The following is a 19,755-nucleotide window of genomic DNA, read 5'->3' as shown; positions in this document are numbered from 1 at the left end:
GTGTACACGCATGTTGTTACATTGTAATTACATTGTATTGGAACACGCATGGCCAAAATATACTTTGGCCTTAATTCGTATGAATTTGGTTAGGTTTTGTGCAGGACCTTCATGCTTACAGTTTTTCTTTTTTTTTTACATTTATGAATCATATTGTTTGAAATCATATGAAATGTCACCTCGTAAAAGAGTTGCATTTTTTTCATGAGGTTGGGTTGGCAAAGTACTGTATGTAATATAAAGTATAAAGTGAGACCTAAATGCTTGCTTTTGTCTAGAAATAGTACAGAATCTTAAGTCTTTCTTATTTTTTCTCAATTTGACTAATAATAAAAAAAAATTTTTTTTTTAACAAATACTACAACTTTCTTTTTTATTTGTTTTCGTTTTATTTATTTATATTTTGCTCCTTTTTTAATAGCTGCAAGACAAAGAGAGAAGACAGGAAATGATGGGGAACAGGAAGAGGAAATGACAAAAACCAAAGTTTAATGTGTGCCACCCAGGGCCTAAAACTAACTTTTTGCCACACCTGCCAATAGGGCCTTTCGCACCGTGGGAACCTTTTCATAGTACCAGAACTAATTATGCACTTTTTGGCGTTTTCGCACCGCCGGAACTGGGTGCGATTTTAGTACCGGACTGCCTTTTTCGAGAACCAAATTAGCTCCTACTCCGGAGCAGGGTCTAACCAGCACAACTGGTACTAATCGTGATGTAAGTAGACATTGATTGGCCAAACGTGTATGAAAACGCCCTCACCCGCCATGATTTAAAACGCCGTGTAAACGTACTGTAAACATTGTGTCAACTTATTTCGCAAGTATGGAGAACAGCGATAGATGGACGGACGCTGAAGTGCAGGCACTTGTAGCACTGTCAGTTGTCGTTGGAGATTCTTAGTCCTCCTTTCCGTTCTTTCAATCGCTTTACGTATACGTCGACATTCCATGTCCATTATTGTGAAACCCGCGAGACACAACAAAAACACAGCTCTGATCACAGCGTCCTCCATCCTCCTGTTGTTAATGCTGTTGTTCTTTGTTTCTGTTGTTGAACGCCGCGCACAAATGACGACGCTGTCGACCGGCTTACGTCACTTCCTAGTACACACTGTCGGTGCGAATGCAACCCTTTAAATGGTACTGGGAAATAGTTTGCGCAAAATCGTCCCAGTACTTTAGTACTGTACATTTAATTCTGGAACTAAAGCGGTGCGAAAGGCCCTATTAACTGCTTTTTGGTGCTTTTTTGGCAGCTGACAGCCCCAGTCCCCATTCACTTTCATTGTAATGTTAAAGAGCAGCGTGATCATTCTTTGAAACATCTCTTTTTGTGCTCTACTGAATGATGTAAGTCGTTGAGGTTTGTAACAACACAAGGGTGAGTAAATGATGACAGAACAGTCATTTGAGTAAACTATTCCTTTAAGACCGCCTTTATGAAGAGTCACCCAAAGTTTAGTCAGATTCACCTTTTCTATTTGACAGAATGAGGTTTAACAGTATCCTCAGCTTACGAAGCTGTTAACCTCAACAACAGCCTTGGGTTTCTGCATGGGAAGCGAGCAGCAACATCAGTCATCCTCAAAGCTATTGAAATAAGGCGTTCCTACGCATGTTATACTCTCAAGAAATTGTCATTCATTGTGAAAGTGAACATCGTGAGAGCATCTTGGAGCCACAGCGTGTTTCTGTGGTGACTGATGAAAACATTGTGCGCCATAGCAAACATTTGGGCTCCACGCACATCAGGAAACTAACAGCAAAGTCAGATGCTCATTTGAATCTGCACACATCCATGAACCAAAGTACCACTGATACCAAAGGCACCAACATGCAAATGGCTTTAGTATATCAGCATGTGCATTTAGACATGAGCTACTGATTACAGTTATAATGGAAACAGTGAGACTCGATATGCAAAACATCAGCTTCTAAGTCTCTTCCTGTTCCGTTTTAAACTTCTCTTGCTGTGTAGAAGTGCATGGTGTTTTTAACTCCTAGAATTCATTCTCTGAAATATCTCACACCACTATGATTTGTTCTAGCCTCTTTCTATCCATAACAGTTTACACAGATCCAGTTGCTAGTCCTTCAGCTGACCTAAGTTGTTTTATTGTAAAATGGAGAGGCACAGGATTTTACTGGTGTGACTTACCTTTTATTTCTACTATTAAAATTACTTATTTTCTTTTACCTAATTGACTATTAAAATTTTATATTATCCATCCATATTGCAAACTGCTTGTATAGAGTAGCTGATATTTTGTTTTAATTTTCATTATATTATATTACTCCTCATTCAACGCTATAATATACTATATTACATTATTATCTATCCATTTTGCAAACTGCTTGTCCTATGTAGAGTCACTGATATGATATCCATCCGACCAACTTATATAAAATAATATATTCAAAGTAAATGTAACTTTCTTCACTTCTGAAAAACATAATATTTTGACTGAATTGAATAATTGAATATTTTTTATTTGGAAATCGCCACATTACAGAAGTAAAACTGGTTTTGACACCAAGTAAACTGGCTGTATCTTTTGCTAACTCTCATGGTGCTGAAATGTAAACTGCTGAATAGTCACACATTTTTGTAAGCCTCAGCCAGATGGCTTGGTGTGGTTTAGTGATGAACTGCATTTACAGTTCAAACGTTGAAACGACAACAAAAATGGCCCAGTTTCGGTGTGGCTTGTTTATCAAAGATGTTTGCATGCGAGTCAACCACCTGGAGCCATCCCTCACGTTCAGCATCCTTCAAGCCATTGAGTCTGTCAGTCAGTCTTTGTGAAGCCGCGCAGGTCAACATTCTCGTCATTGAGCACAGTATGGTGTTAATCCACTGTGGAAACCCAATCAGACCTGATTTAGCAATGCTACGTCGAACAAGAACAAGAGCACACCTTGCGAGCGTATGACTCGTTTTGTTTACTTTAGTATAATCTGATTGCAGATCTATAAATAACGTTACCCTCTGCAGACGAGACATCTTTGTTTACAGTCCGTTTTTTTATTTTTTATTTTGTTGTGTGTGTCTACAGACATATGGGCTGCATCACCAGAGTGAGAACTCAGTGGAGATGTGCACCTTTGTTTGCAAAGTCCACGAAGACAGTCCTGCCCAACTTGCAGGCCTTAAAGTCGGTAAGTGTGCTCACATTAACACCACCCTTTGTTTGCTCCTGCTCTAAACCAGCATTTGACACAGAGGCTAGAACAGAGTGGTCCTTGGGGTCACAAGGAGTGTGTTACTGTGTTTTAAAGCATAAAGATCCGTTTCCTTCATCTAGCTCTTGAATATCCTGTTTTGTTGTAAAATTAGTCTGTGTGAATAGGAGTAATATTTCAGAAGGCTTGCTTTCTCTCTTGAAGATCTCATCAATCTGTCAACCCCATGACAGTTGAGTGGCAGCCCTGCTATTTAAGCAAGAGCAAATATCACCGAGCAGCACCCACGTAGACTGTACATGGATTTTTACTCTTTCAAACTGTAAAACCGGATACTGTCTAGTCACTCTGTGGCTTTTTTTTTTGTGGGTCGTTTTTTTTTTTTTTTTCTGAACAATGTTTCCTTTTTGTTTTAGCAGGTTCTTACTGTACTTGACATAAATCTTTTACTTGGTATAAATGAAGAGGAGTTGTTAAATTTTAAGCATTAAAAATCTAGAAGATAATTGAGCCATGGGTTCCCTTGTGAATCTCTAAAAGTGTAAAAAAAAAAAAAAAAAAAAAAACTTTTTTTTTTTTAAAGAAGTTTCTTATGCTCACCAAGGCTGCTATTATTTGATCAAAAATACAGTAAAAACATTGTTATAAAATATTAAATTTTAAAATATCTCTTTTCTGTTTTAATATATTTTAAAATGTAACTTCCTGTTTTTTCTTTTCTTTTTTTTCTTTTTTTTTTTACAATTTGTTCAATTTAATACATCTTTGCTCAAAAGTATTATTTTCTTTCAAAAACAAAACTTACTGACCACAAATTTTGAATTTGCATTTTGTAGTAGTTTTAGTCCTTGTAGAAACTTGTTAGCAACTGTATTTAGAGTTTAGAGAACAAGTTGACAAGTAGAACAAATACTTTTCTAAAAATACATCTGTGTCATTGTCCTATAATGCCCTATTCAGGCTTATATGAATTGTTACCACTTGCCAGATATTTTATATGCAGAATCTGCATTCTTTTCTATAATTTTCAAAGAATAAACAGTTCTGCATCTAAAATACCTGTTTCTCTGTTCTGAGATCAGTTGATCTTCCCCAAAATCCAAAATATAACAATTACAACTCCTAGATAAACTGATGTCAGATCAGAGGTAAAGAGGAACTCCTACTCGGAGTTGCTGTGCGTGTGTGTTGGTTTCGCTTCCTGCATTCCCTGCATGCTTTGCGCTGTTGTCGTCTTTGGCCTATCTCTCAAAAGCACATGATCTCATCGTTCTTAGACAAGAAAATCCAAATCTCTCCAAGGAGAAAAGGAATTATTTCATTACATATTGATGTACGCAATCCAGCCCCTCTCCAGCAGATGTGTCCCAAAACACTTTAGTGAAATGTCTTCCCAAATCCTCCAAGTTGAGTTTTGTAATGGAGAAAAAAAAGTTATTACATGACCTTTTATGTTCCTTCATGGTTAAACCTGTATAACTTGTCTTCAGTGGAACAGAAACAGAAATGTTTAGCAGAGTGTTCACGCTGCGCTTTTCCATACAATGAAAGTGGATGGTGCATGCCAAGCTCAAAAAAGGTCAAAAGCACCATAAAAGTAGTCAATGCAATTTGGGCATTATATTTCAAATGTTCAGAAGCCGTTTAATAGGTTTTTGTGGGGAACAGAGTGAAATTGAATGTGATCACTGAAAATGTTTCCTGTGAACTCTTGCGTATCAGTCATGGTCACCGTTCACTTTCATTGTGTGGAAATGGGATCTCACAATAAGTGTTTCCTTTTGTGTTCCTTGGAAGAAAATGGGTCAGGTTTCAAAATACAGGTTTAGGTTGAACTGTCCATTTAAGGCCAAACACAAAAATGTACACAATGTTACTTGTTACAATGTCCAATCAGATCTATTCTCAGTTTAACACTGTTTTTCTTGGATTTGTAGGAGACACGATTGCCAGCGTGAATGACACTTCTGTGGAAGGCTTTCGCCATAAAGAAATCGTCCAGCTCATTAAATCATCAGGCAACAGCATTAGGTATGTAGATCTAAATAAGCGAAATTGTTACTCTTTCCTCCAAAGTAGAATATAAGCTTTAAAAGTTTCAATTAAAACTAAATTGTTCCAAGTGTACCTGTGGTCTTTTTTGATTAGCATGAAAAATTAGATCTGCTATTACTTGATTGGAACCACACTCTCCTTCCCCCTTTTATTTCCTGTTTAATAAAAGATAAAAGGCCAGTGAAAATGAACCTCCATTTATAAAGTGTGGAGAACAGTGATGTGAACCACATGAATGCAAAGAAGTTCATGCCTTCCCTCTCCACGGCTTTTAACCCAGTTATTTCCACTTTTAAGCATGGGGTTATGCTGTAAATGAGAAAGTTTACAGCAGCCCATTAAAAAGAGGTTCCCGCTTCATATCCATATCACCAATGCCGGTCCTGAAATGATATACATTTGGGGGCTGGGGAGTTTTGTATTACCACTAAGCTCATATTCAGACACGTTGTGGTCTTAAGTCTGTTTTAAAGAGCTCTTTGACTTTGTGTTTAATAGATTGAGGCTTTGAAGTGTAATACCGCACAATATAGGAAGTGACTTTGTCATGCAATGCTGTGTTTTGTTCCTGTGTCTAGGCTAGAAACCGTCTATAGTGACTCAATACGAAAAGCAGAATTGGAAGCCCGACTGCAGTATCTAAAGGTAAGTCTCTCGGACCACATGTACACCGACATGCTCGAATCAAGCAGCGTGTCCTCTCGTATACGGAGACGTTTACAAGCGTTGTAATGTAAGCCCAGCTTTTACACCGCTGCCCCGGTCTGGCACCGAGCACTAGCGCCGACCACACCTGTTTCCTCTCACAAACCCACCTGTTCCAGTGACAGGCCAGTCTTAATCCTCACATACCACAGTACAGCTGACATAGCGCTGTCCGACACGAAGCGAGGCACATTTTTACATTCCTTATGACATTCTCATATGTGAAAGAAGATGCCTAGGCCATAAAGTTTAAATACAACTATAATACGGTTTCATTTTGGTTGTCACTTCTGTGGTATTTGAGAGATACGTTTTGGCACAAAGGCTTGTTGTTGGCTATTGCTACAAATATACCCGTGCTGCTTGTGACTGGTTTTGTGGTCCAGGGTCACATATTTAAAAACACTAATAATTTAATAACAATGCTAAATTAATTTTTTTTGCAAACCTTAAAATTAATATCCATTTTTCATAATGTACATTATAATGTTGTGATGCCTAAACTTGATTTTAGAATTTAAAACAATTTATTTTAGTTTAATGTTTTATTTTTCATTTATTTAGATGAAATAGTATAACATTTTAATATTTTCAATTTAACAGTTGTCTGCCATAACATAAAAAAATAATAATCTGCTCTTTGCTATCTGTTTATTGTAAAATAGGTGCATCCCTTTTTATTATGAGATTCAGTAAAATAGATAAAAACAGAAGATACCAGAATAAATACAAAAATTAAGTTTATTAGTTTCATGACAAAGCAACTTTTTGTTCTTTTCATCATATTTGGTGAAAATAATTGATTAAAAAATGGACCCACACAACAAAGAACTCTGCAATGAGTTCAAATTTGATGGTTTGTTGATGCGAGAAGTAGCAATAGAGAACTTGAGAACTGTCTGACCTCACTGACCACACACTTCCCTGTTCTCTATTATGATGATGATGATGATGGGAAAAAGTAAATGAACAGACTAGTAGAATGACACGTGAAATGACTCTTACTGTGTCTTTTTGTCTCTCCAGCAAACCTTGCATGAGAAATGGGATGAATACAGATCTCTAATGGTGCAGGAGCAGCGGCTTGTGCATGGTGAGATTTTAGCACATGATAGCGATCTTTACTACACCAGGCCTTTGAAGGAGCTTGTTTCAATAACGTATAAAGGTTGGCAGCCTGACATTTGCACACTTCTGTATGTATTTGTATCACACAAAACACTTCCTGTTAGCACAATGTTGTGATCGATGACTTGGAGAGTGTGGTAAATAAAGAAAAACATATTTAGAAGCACATGCTAGTTTTTTCCAGTGTGAGTTAAGCTCAAACTAAATGCCTTAGCATACCAACATACCGTATTGACCCGAATATAAGACGATGTTTTTTTCTTGGAAATACATCTGAAAAAACGCGGTTGTCTTATATTCAGGGTCTAGACTTTGATATGTCAATAATACACCCACAACAATAGGTGGTGCCAAATACGCATAAAACGAGTGTGCCATGATATACATAATGTAATCATAGACTGTGGAATGTAATGCGTGTTGTAAAGATCGCGAGTAAAAACAAAAGAAAAAGAAAAGCTTACAGCTGCATGAGTCGTGACTGTCACGTTAGCCTGATGGGACCAAACTCCCTTTGTGATTTTAAAACGTAAGACAGTACCCAGATTTGAAGACTACAGTAAGATTTAACTTCTACTGTTAATAAGATTTTGGTAGGCTACTATTAGATGGATAGCCTAAATGTCCTAATTCAGATGGGCTACCTGTTTTTTTTTTTTTAATGGTATATCAAAAAGTATATATTTTTTAAATGTGATTGTTGGTACATTTGACTAGTTTTTACCATACTTTCCAAATAAAAATTAAAATAGGAAAAATATGCAATATGAAAATAATTGAAGACAAAATGTCTTCAATTCTGAGAAAAAACAAGATTTGGTTTTTAAAAAGCCTTTTTCCAAAAGGTACATCTGGAAAAAGGGGGGTCGTCTTATAATCAGGGTTGTCTTATATTCGGACCAATACGGTAATACTTTACTAGCCTGCAGGATCCCTTAAAGACTTATTTTAAAACTGGGAGTAATTTTTCTTTAAAGTGCCCCTATTATGGGTTATGAAAGGTTCATGTTTTGGGTGTCCCCAACAACAGGTTGACATGCATGCAAGGTCAAAAAACATTTTCATTGTCTTATAATATGCATTTATTTTTACCTTACTTGCTCAACGTCAACGACTCCCAAACGATTCACTCAACGATTCATTTTTACAAACCCCTCCTTTGCGTGATGCTAATCTGCGGTGATTGGTCCGATTGGTCAAATTCATTTCCATTTCATCATGCCTGTAATGTCTGATAAAGCAGCGTTTGTGAGCGCAGTGCTTCTTTGTGTACAGCGTTACCGGGGAAACCGCTATTTTTACAGCTCCAAAAGCAGCACCTAGTGGCAAAGAATGAATTTGCATTTTCATTCAGACCAACTCGAAAAGACCAACAAGTGGGTGGGAAATATGCTAATATTTCATGTTGATGGCTTGGGATTAGTTTTAAAAACGACTCGTTTCACTGATTCACAGTCGACTCTTTCTTTTGAGAGACAATAACTTTATACACTGTGCACTTTCAGATAACTTTGCAGGATGTTTTCATTCACTTAGAGCTGTGTTACACCCTGCATGAAGGGTCGTTTTCAAAAATCAGTAATAGGGGCACTTTAAAACCTTTCCAGAGGTTAATTTAGCTCTCTGTTTTCAATCTCACAGGCATCGTCATGAGTGATGTGGCTGTGTATGAGTCTCTGGAGTCAGCCGGTTTATACGGTAGTCTGGGAGCTCCGAGCCCCGCGGCCATGCGCGCGTTATGTGGCACCGGGAGCACGAGCAGCAGCATCAGCCATCTTAGTGCCGCCACAACTGAGGATGACCCACTCTACCAAACCTGCATCTTCCAGGGGGAGCGTTCCAACAACGCCAGCAACGACGAGCTCGACTCAAACCAAGAGAAGACTCAAAGCGGCCGTCCACGCCTCATCCGACCCGCCAGCGAGCTCTTCGTTACTGCCAAGACCACCTTGACCCGCAGCGCCAGCACACGCAGTTACCTGAGGGGCCCGCCGTCGTCATCCTCGGTGCCTAACGGAGAGAAACAGCAGTGCGGAGGGTTCAGCACACTGCAGCGCAAACCCAAACAGAAGAGCTTCAGGCGGAGGCTGTTGAAGTTCATTCCCGGACTAAACCGACCCCTGGAAGAGGAGGAAAGCAAACTGTGAGAAACAAAAGCGAACTGAGAATTCAAAGACTCCCTTAGCCAAAGACTAAATGTTTAAAATGAGCGAAAAGGAAACTGAAGACCAAAAGTGGACGCCAAGATAAACCAAAGAATCCAGTGATGATAAAACGGTGTTTTCATCTTGTTTTCTGAGAAAAACTGAGAGCCTGTTTGGTCAAGTTGGTCATAATTTTAAGTGTGCCAAAAGCATCTGAATACAAAACATTAGCTAAAGATTGGTTGGGCAACTTAAATATTAGTTTTAGACTTGAAGTATTCAGATTAGTCTAAAATGCCGAAAGTAGATGTGGATGTCTGTTTGTCGCTGGAATATTGTTTAAAATTCTGTAACAAATAATATAACATTTAACAAGACCCAAAAATGTGGACCAGTGTGTCTTATTCACTTTGTCAACTCCTTTAACTAGTTTGTTAACATTGTCTAACTTTATTTCCTGGTGCACATTTTGCACCTAAATCAAGAAGCAAATGTTTGTACATTTTGTTCATGTTTAAGTTATTTATTTAATGTTTATTTTCTGTGTTTTGTTTTTTCCGTTTTGTAATTTTTTTTTAAATTGAAGATGTACAAAATGAAGGATTTTTTTTTTTTATTATTTGATCATAATTGAAGATCATATCTGAAAATACTTTGGTCCTGAAGGATATTTAATAAGTGCCTTTTTGGCATGTATGTGTAAAGAACTTTTTTTTTAAATTGTGAAAATGTAGATTGAAAATAAAAGGATGGTATTTTCCCCTCATAATTTCTCTAGTACGTTTTTTGCCCTTTTCTATGTTGAATACATATGCTCAGGTTATTTTCCCTGAAGTCCACTTCACACTAAACTCCCTGCCATTTGAGCACAAGTGCTCTTATTGCGCAGATGTCTTTGATTTCTTTCCAAAATATTTTTCTTTGCACTTACGATACCGGCAGCTCATACAAAAGACTACACCCTAATGTGCTTTCCTAACCTCAAAAACAACATCGTCCTATGGGGCAGCGACTGTGTGTATTGTAGTATGAAGGGATTGGTTGCATTCCGCTGATGCTGGACTCTGAGAGACCTTCAGTGATGTCAAACGAATTCATTATAGGGAATGTGTGGATTGCTGTTAGGAATATGCATCAGAATGTGCATCTAAAGAGTGACCCCAGGATTCCAGGCCACAAGCTTCGATTCTCTTCTTTTAGGTCAGAGCTGAACCCTTGCCCTCTGCCTGCACACACAAACACATCCCCCCATGGTGCTTTGACAAGACACAAACCGCATCCTCACCCCAGTGTACAGCCTGACCTTCCAGGTCACGAAATTCTCCCCCTTCTATTTTCTCTTGCCCTCTTTACGTCGTTTCCCTTTTGTCTGCCTTCACAGCCGGTGCCCGTTACGTCAGAACCTCTTTGGATGGTCGCTGGTGTCAGTACTGCATAGTTGCCTGTGTCTTGATTAGCTATTGTTTTGTCTTTGGTTATGGAGATGGGTGTGTGGGTAACTTGTCAGCTGAAGACGTAATTGGGTTTTGAAGCAGATTTCGAAGGCTGAAGTCATTTCATGCCATGACCATAGTTTGAAAAAAAAAAAAAAGTCTGAATGCATAATTAGTTAGGAGACAAGGGGACCCAAAGCAAAGCCATGAATGGGCCTTTTAATGCTTGGGCAAAACAATGGGCTGACAGTGGTTGTGTGCAATTAGCACGGCAGGAGAGATGGGAGCTTGGTAGAGATGGGGCACTCAAGTTTGTTAATATGCATATTTATATCTTATTAATGATGTTTGCTAAAGTAAGCATTACTACCCTTACAAAAATTAACCATGGTTTTATTATAGTAAAAGTGTAGTAACCATGGTTTTTTGGTGTATTGATTACCATTTGTATAGCCACAGTTTTACCACAAATACCATGGTTAAACTATGGTTAGTGTAGCAAAACCGTGGTTAATTTGTGGTTGCCATAGTTTAACTATAGTAACCATGGTTTCTTGGTTTTATTTGTAGTAAAACCGTGGTTAATTTTCGTAAGGGTATAATTATTGCTCTTAAGGTGCAGTCACATTTACTGTTAGGCAAAATTTCACAGGTGATTGGGAGTTTTGTGTGAGGGTGAAAATGTTATAGACTTTTTTTAGCCTGTGAAATTTTTGCAGTTGTGCTCATGTGTAAGTTTACTGTGGTTTAAACTACATCACTATCTCTAAGTGTTAAACTTAGCATGTAATTGCTTGATTGATTTCTAAAAAAGGACTGATACTTCGAATTCACTTTGGCCTAGTAGATATTTTAAATCACTAGCATGGAGTATTTGCATCAAAGAAGCAACATGAAGCATTTCTGTTAGACAGAATATCAATATGTCAAAGACTTGAGAGGCGACTCCTTTTCTTAGGCCGCTAAGCAACCGCTAAACAGACGCAAAAGAACATGCTAAAAACCATTTATAGCACTTTAGCAACCACATACTTTAAGCAATGCTGAACCAACCACCGCGCTATGTTTCCATTCACCTATTTTTATGCGCATTTTGGGTTATCGCATAAAAAGACGCTGGATGTTAACGCCAAGATGAGCATAAATTCTAAAAAAAATAAAAAAAATGCGCATAAAAAACTTATGCGCTTAACTAACTAGGATAAATTTCTTATCGGATAAGAAAACATGCGCATAAAGTGGAAACACTTTTACCGAATAAATTCCTTAAAGGGGTCATATGATGCGATTTCATTTGTGAGGGGCGTAACATTTCCGTCTCATGCTTGAGGTATTCGGCCAATCACAATGCATTGGATAGCTGGCCAATCAGAGCACACCTCGCTTTTTCAGACCGATGAGCTTTGTAAAAATCGACGCGTTTCAGAAGGCGGGGCATAGAGGAGAAACAATAATGTACAGTATGTGGAAAATAATGTGTTTTTTTTACTTTAAACCGCATAAACACATTTCATTACACCAAATACACAAAATAATGCTATTTTTAGCAGCATCATATGACCCCTTTAATGCGCATCAAAAAAGACGTGATTTTGCGATGGGACAGCATTCCTGGGCCAACCAACGGACCGATCTCATTGCACGGCATCTGAAATGCTAGTTTTGTCATTCTAACATGCTTGAGCAAAGTTTCATCAAAGTGCTTTGTTGTAATTAACACCTAGAACTGCGTTCAAACAGCGGACTCCGAGAATAAGATAACATGACGGCGCTTCGTCTGCGCGCTCCGAAGCGCGTATTTTATTGTATACACATTTATTAGCTACAGTGCCTTCTCCTGCTGAAGCAAATACATTTTTTCTTTGTGATATTTAGCGCAAGTTAATTAGGAAGTGACGATTTTGTTCTCTTCAACTCACTGGATGGAAATGGTGCTTTATTCGCATCGTTTTATGCGATATTGCAATTTTGCGCATAAGATGGAAACATAAGTGAGTTCTGCGTGGGAATTTATCGGGCGTAACACGTATTTTTGCGTAAAATTTGTGTGCGAACGTTTTTATAATTCAGATTCGGGTTTAAAATTATCCTTTATTCAAATTACATTTAGAAATCAACTTAATTTAACTGTAACGAAAACAAGCCTGAGAGAGACCGAATAAGTTGTGCGGAAAGCCCTTATATGGAGATGTTTGGGCGTGTTCTATGTAAATCACTATGCAGGCACGCGCCCCTTCATTTAGAGTTCACCATCAACATTGGACGAGGGCAGGAACAAATGTGTGTGTGTAGGCACCTGTTGTGATTCCGGTGGAAATTTTGCACAAAAACATAAGTCTGTGCACTTAACCTCTTAAGACCCGAGAAAAGATTTTTAGGAAAAAATTTGTTTTTTTCATGTCTTTACATTGTTTAGAGCATAAAAAAAAATTTGTAAAAAAATGATATTTCATTCATAAGTTATGCTATGTCCTCGGTAGGAGAGGGAGTGGTCATAGTGAAATATCCAAACATTTAGTATCTCTGAAAAGCCCTGAATGTGCTCTGTACATGACATCCAGACTTAAAACTGTGGCATGTATAGTCTCAGAGAAATACACCAAAATATAATGTCCTCATATGAGGTCACAGGGTCTCAGGAGGATAAATAGGCAATTTATATGTCATTAATAAATGAGGCCACATATCTTCAGAAAATCTATTTTACACTACAGAGCGGTGTTTGCAGAGTGTGTGGTTGCTAACATGGGAAACGGAGTCAGTAAACAGTGTCAAATGTCATCTTGGCTTAGGCCTGCACCGACAGCAAAAACAAAATATATTTGACTTAACAAGGAGAACGTTTTGGAGAAAATTAGTTCAGTTCATGCACAACGGCTTTTGTCCCCAGACGTTACAACTGACATGCAAAACTCGAGAGACTGCGCCAGTGCTATATTTTCTGAGCTCTGACTGCATCCTTAATTCTGTGTTTCCAAGCCTCACACAAAACAGTCTGTGTCTATGTGCATGCTTTTCATTAGAGTCTGTTATATAATAACTTGAGGAAGAAGAAGAGGCCGGAATGAGTCGAGCTTCCTCTATGCATTATATTATTCTGGTGAAACTAACTTACATATGTCACTGGAGTATTGTTAAATAGTTTGAACTTAAACCACATAATATATAGACTTTACGTAAATTAGGAAGGTTTTGCTGTTGACAGACTAATTTAAAAAAAGAACACAGCTATTGGCCCTGATATTTAAAGCATAAAGCTGCTATTCAAAATAAGAAATGGAACAAAACCTGTTTGCCAACATCACTATGTATGCAGCCATGTTTTGCTGTTACTATTTTGTTGTCTTAGCAACTTTTATTTTCACTTTTGTGAGTTTTAATTTAACTGGTTACTTTTTCACTGTCTGCAACAGATCTTGGTGCTTCTGCTAGCCTTTTCAAACTCATCTTATGAGAGTCAAGCTTAAATGTGTGAGGCGAAACTGACTCTTGATCAGTGTGAGATGTTAGTTTAGTGTCCGTTATGACAGGAAGTGAATGAGGTATGGGTGTCTTGTTGAAGGCTCTTTTAGAGCTTCTTGGTCGGGTCTGTGTCCTAAGGGTGTAGGCTGCAGATTTTTGTGCAACAACGTCCTTCCAATCCACTAAATGATGTTTTATTAACAAAGTTCGGAAGGAGCACGTTCAGATAATTAACCTAATTAACATGAGAGGAGCACAATCAGTAATCAACCCAATTAACAAGAGGTGTGTATATATACACAGCAGGGGGCTGGGGGGATTAATAGAGACACAGCAACAATCCTAAAATCTCTTTGCTGTCAGTATGTGCAAAAGAATAGCCTATTGTAGCAATCCATAAGTGTATATTGGGGCATGTTGCTAAGGAAGTTGAATGGCTTGATGTATGTGGCATCTTGGAGTGATCACAGAGCGTGAGCATGGTTGTGAGAGAGTGCAGATACAAGTCACATGTGTAGACAGACAGGATGTGGTAGAGAGATTGTGCAGGAAATGCATCACAATGCAATGCCGCCTGGTGAAATAAAGACTGTACTCTTTCCAGAGAAAGAAAAGTTTTTGTGTAATCTTTTAGTCCCATTTGAAGGGGATTCACCGGACATTATTTACATGTTTCGAGACTGAAATCAAAGTAAAATCCCTGTTCCATCTGAAAAGTTTCCTAAATGAAACCAGACATGTTAATGCATCACTTGATTATTTTTCTTTTTCTGCTACAATAATTACCAAAAATATCATTGGAATTTTATTTTTTTACCTTAACCTACAATGATCCTTTAGTTGGATCTTTTGCTTTTAAATCTATAGTGGAATGTAATCTAATTTAATGCAGTTTAATAAATGATTTTACAATACAAACAATACATATGTATATAATATCATGGGGGCCAGTTTGGAAAAGGCAAGCATCACTTGCGTAAAATATGTAAAAATGTAATGTAATTGAACTAAACAGTGCATTATCAGTCTGAAAAAGTGAGCGTGTTTGTCTGTGAAATGCATTGAGCTTATTAATCTCTAAAGGAAGTGTTGTTGAAGGCCTCTAACATGCTTGACAGATTTAGAAACAACAGAAAGCGCTTTCCTAACTACTATCCAAGTTCTGAACCGACTCACTATTTCCATTCACACACACTGAGGTAGTAGTACTTCCAGCTTAGAGTTGAGACAATATTCCCTCTGTTTACAGGGTTTAATATGACGTTGCCTGCCATGGCAGGTGAGTAAATAATGGCCTCATATCAAGTGCACACATTCAAAATAAGCATCTGTGTGGCTTTGTTTTTATGCCAATAGAGAATAGACCATTTGTTGACTAATTAATAGATAATGATGTTGTGTTTTTCAAATTTTAGGTGATATATTTTATTTCATGACTGATAATAGTTCTCATACACTTAGCAAACATTCAGTTCCCCACATATACAGTACACATGCATTTCAGTGCCTCAGGCTGTAACAGGTGCATTAATGTTCGTTAATGAACATTGCTCCTTCCCTCCATCTCTCCAGCCTTTCTTTCCTTATGGAATAGTTAAACAAATGAGTCAGCCAAACTATAACGTGTCTGCTGATAGCAGAGATTAGAACTGGAGTAGTATAGACAGCTGTGTTTCAGCTGAACTCAGTGGGGTGAGTTAAGAGCAACCTGCTAACAAAATGGGAAACTCTTCCATTCACATTAAACCATGTGGCTGTGAGCCAGTACACTTATTAGGATTGTGTGTGTGTGTGTGTTTGTGGGCAGGTGAAATATCTTAAACCAGCCATGGAGGCTGTTGTGAGGCATTTAAACAGAAGACTATCTAAATTAGACTCCATCCTGTTTTTCGGCCACAGTTAGTTCCTCATTTTCAGCGGTTTTATGATGACAGAACCTTTGATCACAACTGTTTTTCCTCTCATCTTACGACTAATGTTTGTCTGGTGCTGGTAAATCAATGTGCACCTGGTTAAAAGATTACATTGATTGCCAATGTAATTTTAAGGTCTATTTCCATGAAAGCCTTTGAGACAGGAAAGCCATCTGACCAGTAGTTATATAATAATTATCTGGCCTATTATGAGGAAAATACATGTATCAACACTTGGGTACATAGATTAAAAAAGGGAATTTTGCTACAATTCCTAAAGCTTTTTATAGAAGGTCCCAAAAGAAACAGGCAGGAAGGGAAAGCAGGTTGTTGCAGGAAGCTGGTGAGGCTATTTGCCATAACCAGCACTGATAAGTTCATTTTTAAAAATGACTAAACATTTCCTCAACGAATGCACAAAAGTACATGTTGCTGATGTTTTTCTTTTGGAGCTAGAGGTCAGTTTGCAAACTAAAAGGAACTGCAAATTTAGTTAATTTCAGTGTAAACAGGTTGCAGTTTTTGGGGTCATTCTGACAGGCCTGATGGCACCAATTTGGAATAGGACAAACATTACTCTTTCTAGTATAGCATACTACATTACTAGCATACTACTCTTGACAGATGCTATTCCTAACTCCAAACTCTCCAAAGTCCTTTACTAGTGACAATCCTGGTCCGGAAAAATGTGAATTATGTGAATTCCAGTTAAGACTGGAACCCCCAAAGAAAGTGGAAATATATATATATATATATATATATATACAGATTCTCAAGATTTTCAAACAACATTTCAGTAACCATGAAAATTTGAAACGACAAATAACTCTACAAATGAAACTTTACAAATGAAATTATATACTATAGAAAGGCCTCAAAAGTCATTACATACTGGTAGACTTTGCACATGAGCAGGGTTTATTTTGGTGACTCTGTTGTGTCCTGTCTATTTTTTCTCTCAGAGAGATCAAAGATGCACATCGCCCCATTGAGATCAGAGAGAAGACACTATGTGCACGTCTGTTTGTGCAAAATGAATGGTAGTGTCTCTACTTACTTATTAAAAGAAATAAGCAAATGCATTAGTTGTAAAAGCTTTCCATCTCAACACTAAAAGCAAAAGTGTGTGCCAAAACTATGGTACACTCTTAAAAATAAAGGTGCTTAAAAGGTTCTTCACAGCGATGCCATAGAAGAACCATTTTTGGTCCTACAATGAACCATTCAGTCAAAGGTTCTTTAAAGAACCATCTTTTTCTTACCTTTTTATAATCTGAAGAACCTTCTTTCGACACAAAGAACCTTTTGTGAAACAGAAAGGTTCTTCAGATGTTAAAGGTTCTTTATGGAACCATTTAGACAAAAAGGTTCTTCTATGGAATCGTGAAGCACCTTTATTTTTAAGACTGTACACTGTAAAACTTAAGAAAGGATACTTAAATAATATGGCCTTGCCTTGCACAAATGGATTTTAGAACTGTACACTGAGAGATTTTTATGCTTTGTTGTTACTACTACCGTTGTCCAAAAAACACTGGAGCTAGTGGAACACATTGTCCAGCCAGGTCTCAATAACTGAATGTTGCGGTTGTGTTTGTGTTTGTGTTTGAACAGCTTGGCTCTGCAGGTCCATTCTGTAACACTGGTGAGCATGTTTATCAGGAGGCGGGGATGTTGATTCATCAGGGTTTTCCAAGAGACCCAGCCATCCTCGCGTTCCAAGACCGAGAGGAAGAGAGCATGGAACTTGGAGATACTGTATGTCGTTCCTGTCATGTTTCCCAGTGTAAATTCCAGATGAAGTAGGTCATCCTGACCAGCTGCCTCTAATCACTCTGCTCTCTCTCTCTGACTGAACTCTCACTGTCAGCCCATTTTAATGGACAGATGCTTCAATCAGCCAATCAGTAACATATGAGAAATCAGACATTTATATACAAAAAACTTCAAATGTTTGTTGACTGTTTGTGTTCAGGGATCAGATTTTTTATCAGCAGTTGAAGACTTGCCCCAACTTTATTATTTAGAAAGTTTCAGCATTGTGGACTACAGCGGGTGTGCAGTAGACTAGCATAAAAGCTTCTTTGGCCTAATCAATAAATGACAGAGAAGCAAGATTTTGAAGCTTTATGCTAAAATTGTTGCTACTTTTATTCAGCATGGACACATTCAAATGTGCATTTATAATAGTAAGAAATGTTACCACCAAATCAGCATATTAGAATGATTTCTGAAGGATCATGTGACAGTGAAGACTGGAGTAATAGCTGCTGAAAATTCAGCTTTGCGCTCACAGGATTAAATTACATTTTAAAATATATTAAAATAGATATCAGTTATTATAAATTTGATAAATGTTTCCCAATATTACTGTTTTTACTGTATTTTGATCAAATAAATGCAGCCTGTATGAGTATATTTACTTTTACTTTACTTTTAGTCATTTAGCAGACGTTTTTATCCAAAGCGACTTACAAATAAGAAAAAGTAATTAAAACTAAAAGCTAAAACTCTATAAATACTATATATATATATACACATTTAAGAAAATAAAAGAAATTAAATAAAAATGACAAATGCATACAACAACATTTCAAAACTAAACATTTAAATGAAAACAAAAAAATAAAGCTAAAAACAATTCAAAAATATTAAAAGAACAAAAGGTATGAGTATAATAATGATTCTAATATAACACTAAGCCAAACACCAAAAAACAACTACATATGTGTATGTACAGCCACACACATATACATATACATGTACATATATATAAATACATCCAATATATATATATTATTTCCATTTTGTATGTTGAAGTACTGAAATAACTCAAATTAAATAAAAGTAAAACTTAATAAAAAGCCTATATAGACATAATAAAAAAACTAATAAAATGACAACATGACTACAACTGTAACTAAAACTAAAATAGATAACTAATACAAATCAAAGTACATTAGTTCATCAGTAATCCTAAAAAAATAACACTGAGGCAAACACACATGCTAAAATAACAACAACTTACTGACACATAGTAAGAAATAGTTTATAAAAACCTGAAACAGAAGTGGAAAGAGGAGAGATAAAAAGCGATACTTATGTCCTTTGCCGGTGTCCCTGCCCGGTGGAGTCACACGGTAGAGTCTACAATATTATACAATATTTAATGTATCTGCATTACTGTAAGCGTAGGTTTAGGGTTGGAGCCGGTTCCAAACTACTGTCGAGGTTTGCTGAAGATTACTAAGGGTTCTGACGAGTGAGTTGCTAACATTATGCACATGCGTGTGTATCACCGATGATTTGAACGAGACTCATGCGCAATATAGCCTAAAGTCCTATTCGGACGGTAATTGTTTCTCATGGGGACGTAAGTGATTTTCACCAATTACAAGGTGATTTAATGCCGTCCGAATCCAGAATGTCGGTGTTTATCTCTCACCACCCCCTTAAAAATCCCCGGCCGAATTACCTACTGTTTTCTGACAAACACCAGGGTCGTGTGGTAATTTAATTGCCGTCCGAATCCACATCTCTGAGTTTACGAGAAGAAATCGATTCAAAATTCAGAGTTTAAACCCTCTCTGAGCACTCCCGAACACCTTACGGTACGGTTGTACTTCGGTGTAATTCTGGTAATGCTGGAAAGTATTTAAAGGTCCACTGAAGTGCTTTGAAACACACAGCGTTGTTCTGTGTGTTGATATATATATATATATATATGTGT

At 37.4% G+C, this 19,755-nt stretch overlaps 1 protein-coding gene across 1 annotated transcript in view; it reads left to right on the top strand.

Annotated features, from left to right (window-relative positions):
* The window catches only part of LOC107723769 (general receptor for phosphoinositides 1-associated scaffold protein-like), a 19,454-nt gene extending 9,749 nt beyond the window's left edge, over nt 1-9,705 (top strand). Inside the window, exons 4-8 of the mRNA XM_016532482.1 lie at nt 3,059-3,161; nt 5,123-5,216; nt 5,819-5,885; nt 6,972-7,038; nt 8,715-9,705. Coding sequence (XP_016387968.1) covers nt 3,059-3,161; nt 5,123-5,216; nt 5,819-5,885; nt 6,972-7,038; nt 8,715-9,220 — 837 coding nt within the window. The 3' untranslated portion in view covers nt 9,221-9,705. The remainder of the gene's footprint in view (nt 1-3,058; nt 3,162-5,122; nt 5,217-5,818; nt 5,886-6,971; nt 7,039-8,714) is intronic.
* Nucleotides 9,706-19,755: the final 10,050 nt, after the last annotated feature.

This window comes from Sinocyclocheilus rhinocerous, unplaced genomic scaffold, assembly GCF_001515625.1.
Source record: "Sinocyclocheilus rhinocerous isolate Xijiao unplaced genomic scaffold, SAMN03320098_v1.1 scaffold905, whole genome shotgun sequence".
Taxonomy (NCBI): domain Eukaryota; kingdom Metazoa; phylum Chordata; class Actinopteri; order Cypriniformes; family Cyprinidae; genus Sinocyclocheilus; species Sinocyclocheilus rhinocerous.
Note: the sequence above shows the minus strand (reverse complement) of the source record. Positions and strands in the feature narration are given on the sequence as shown.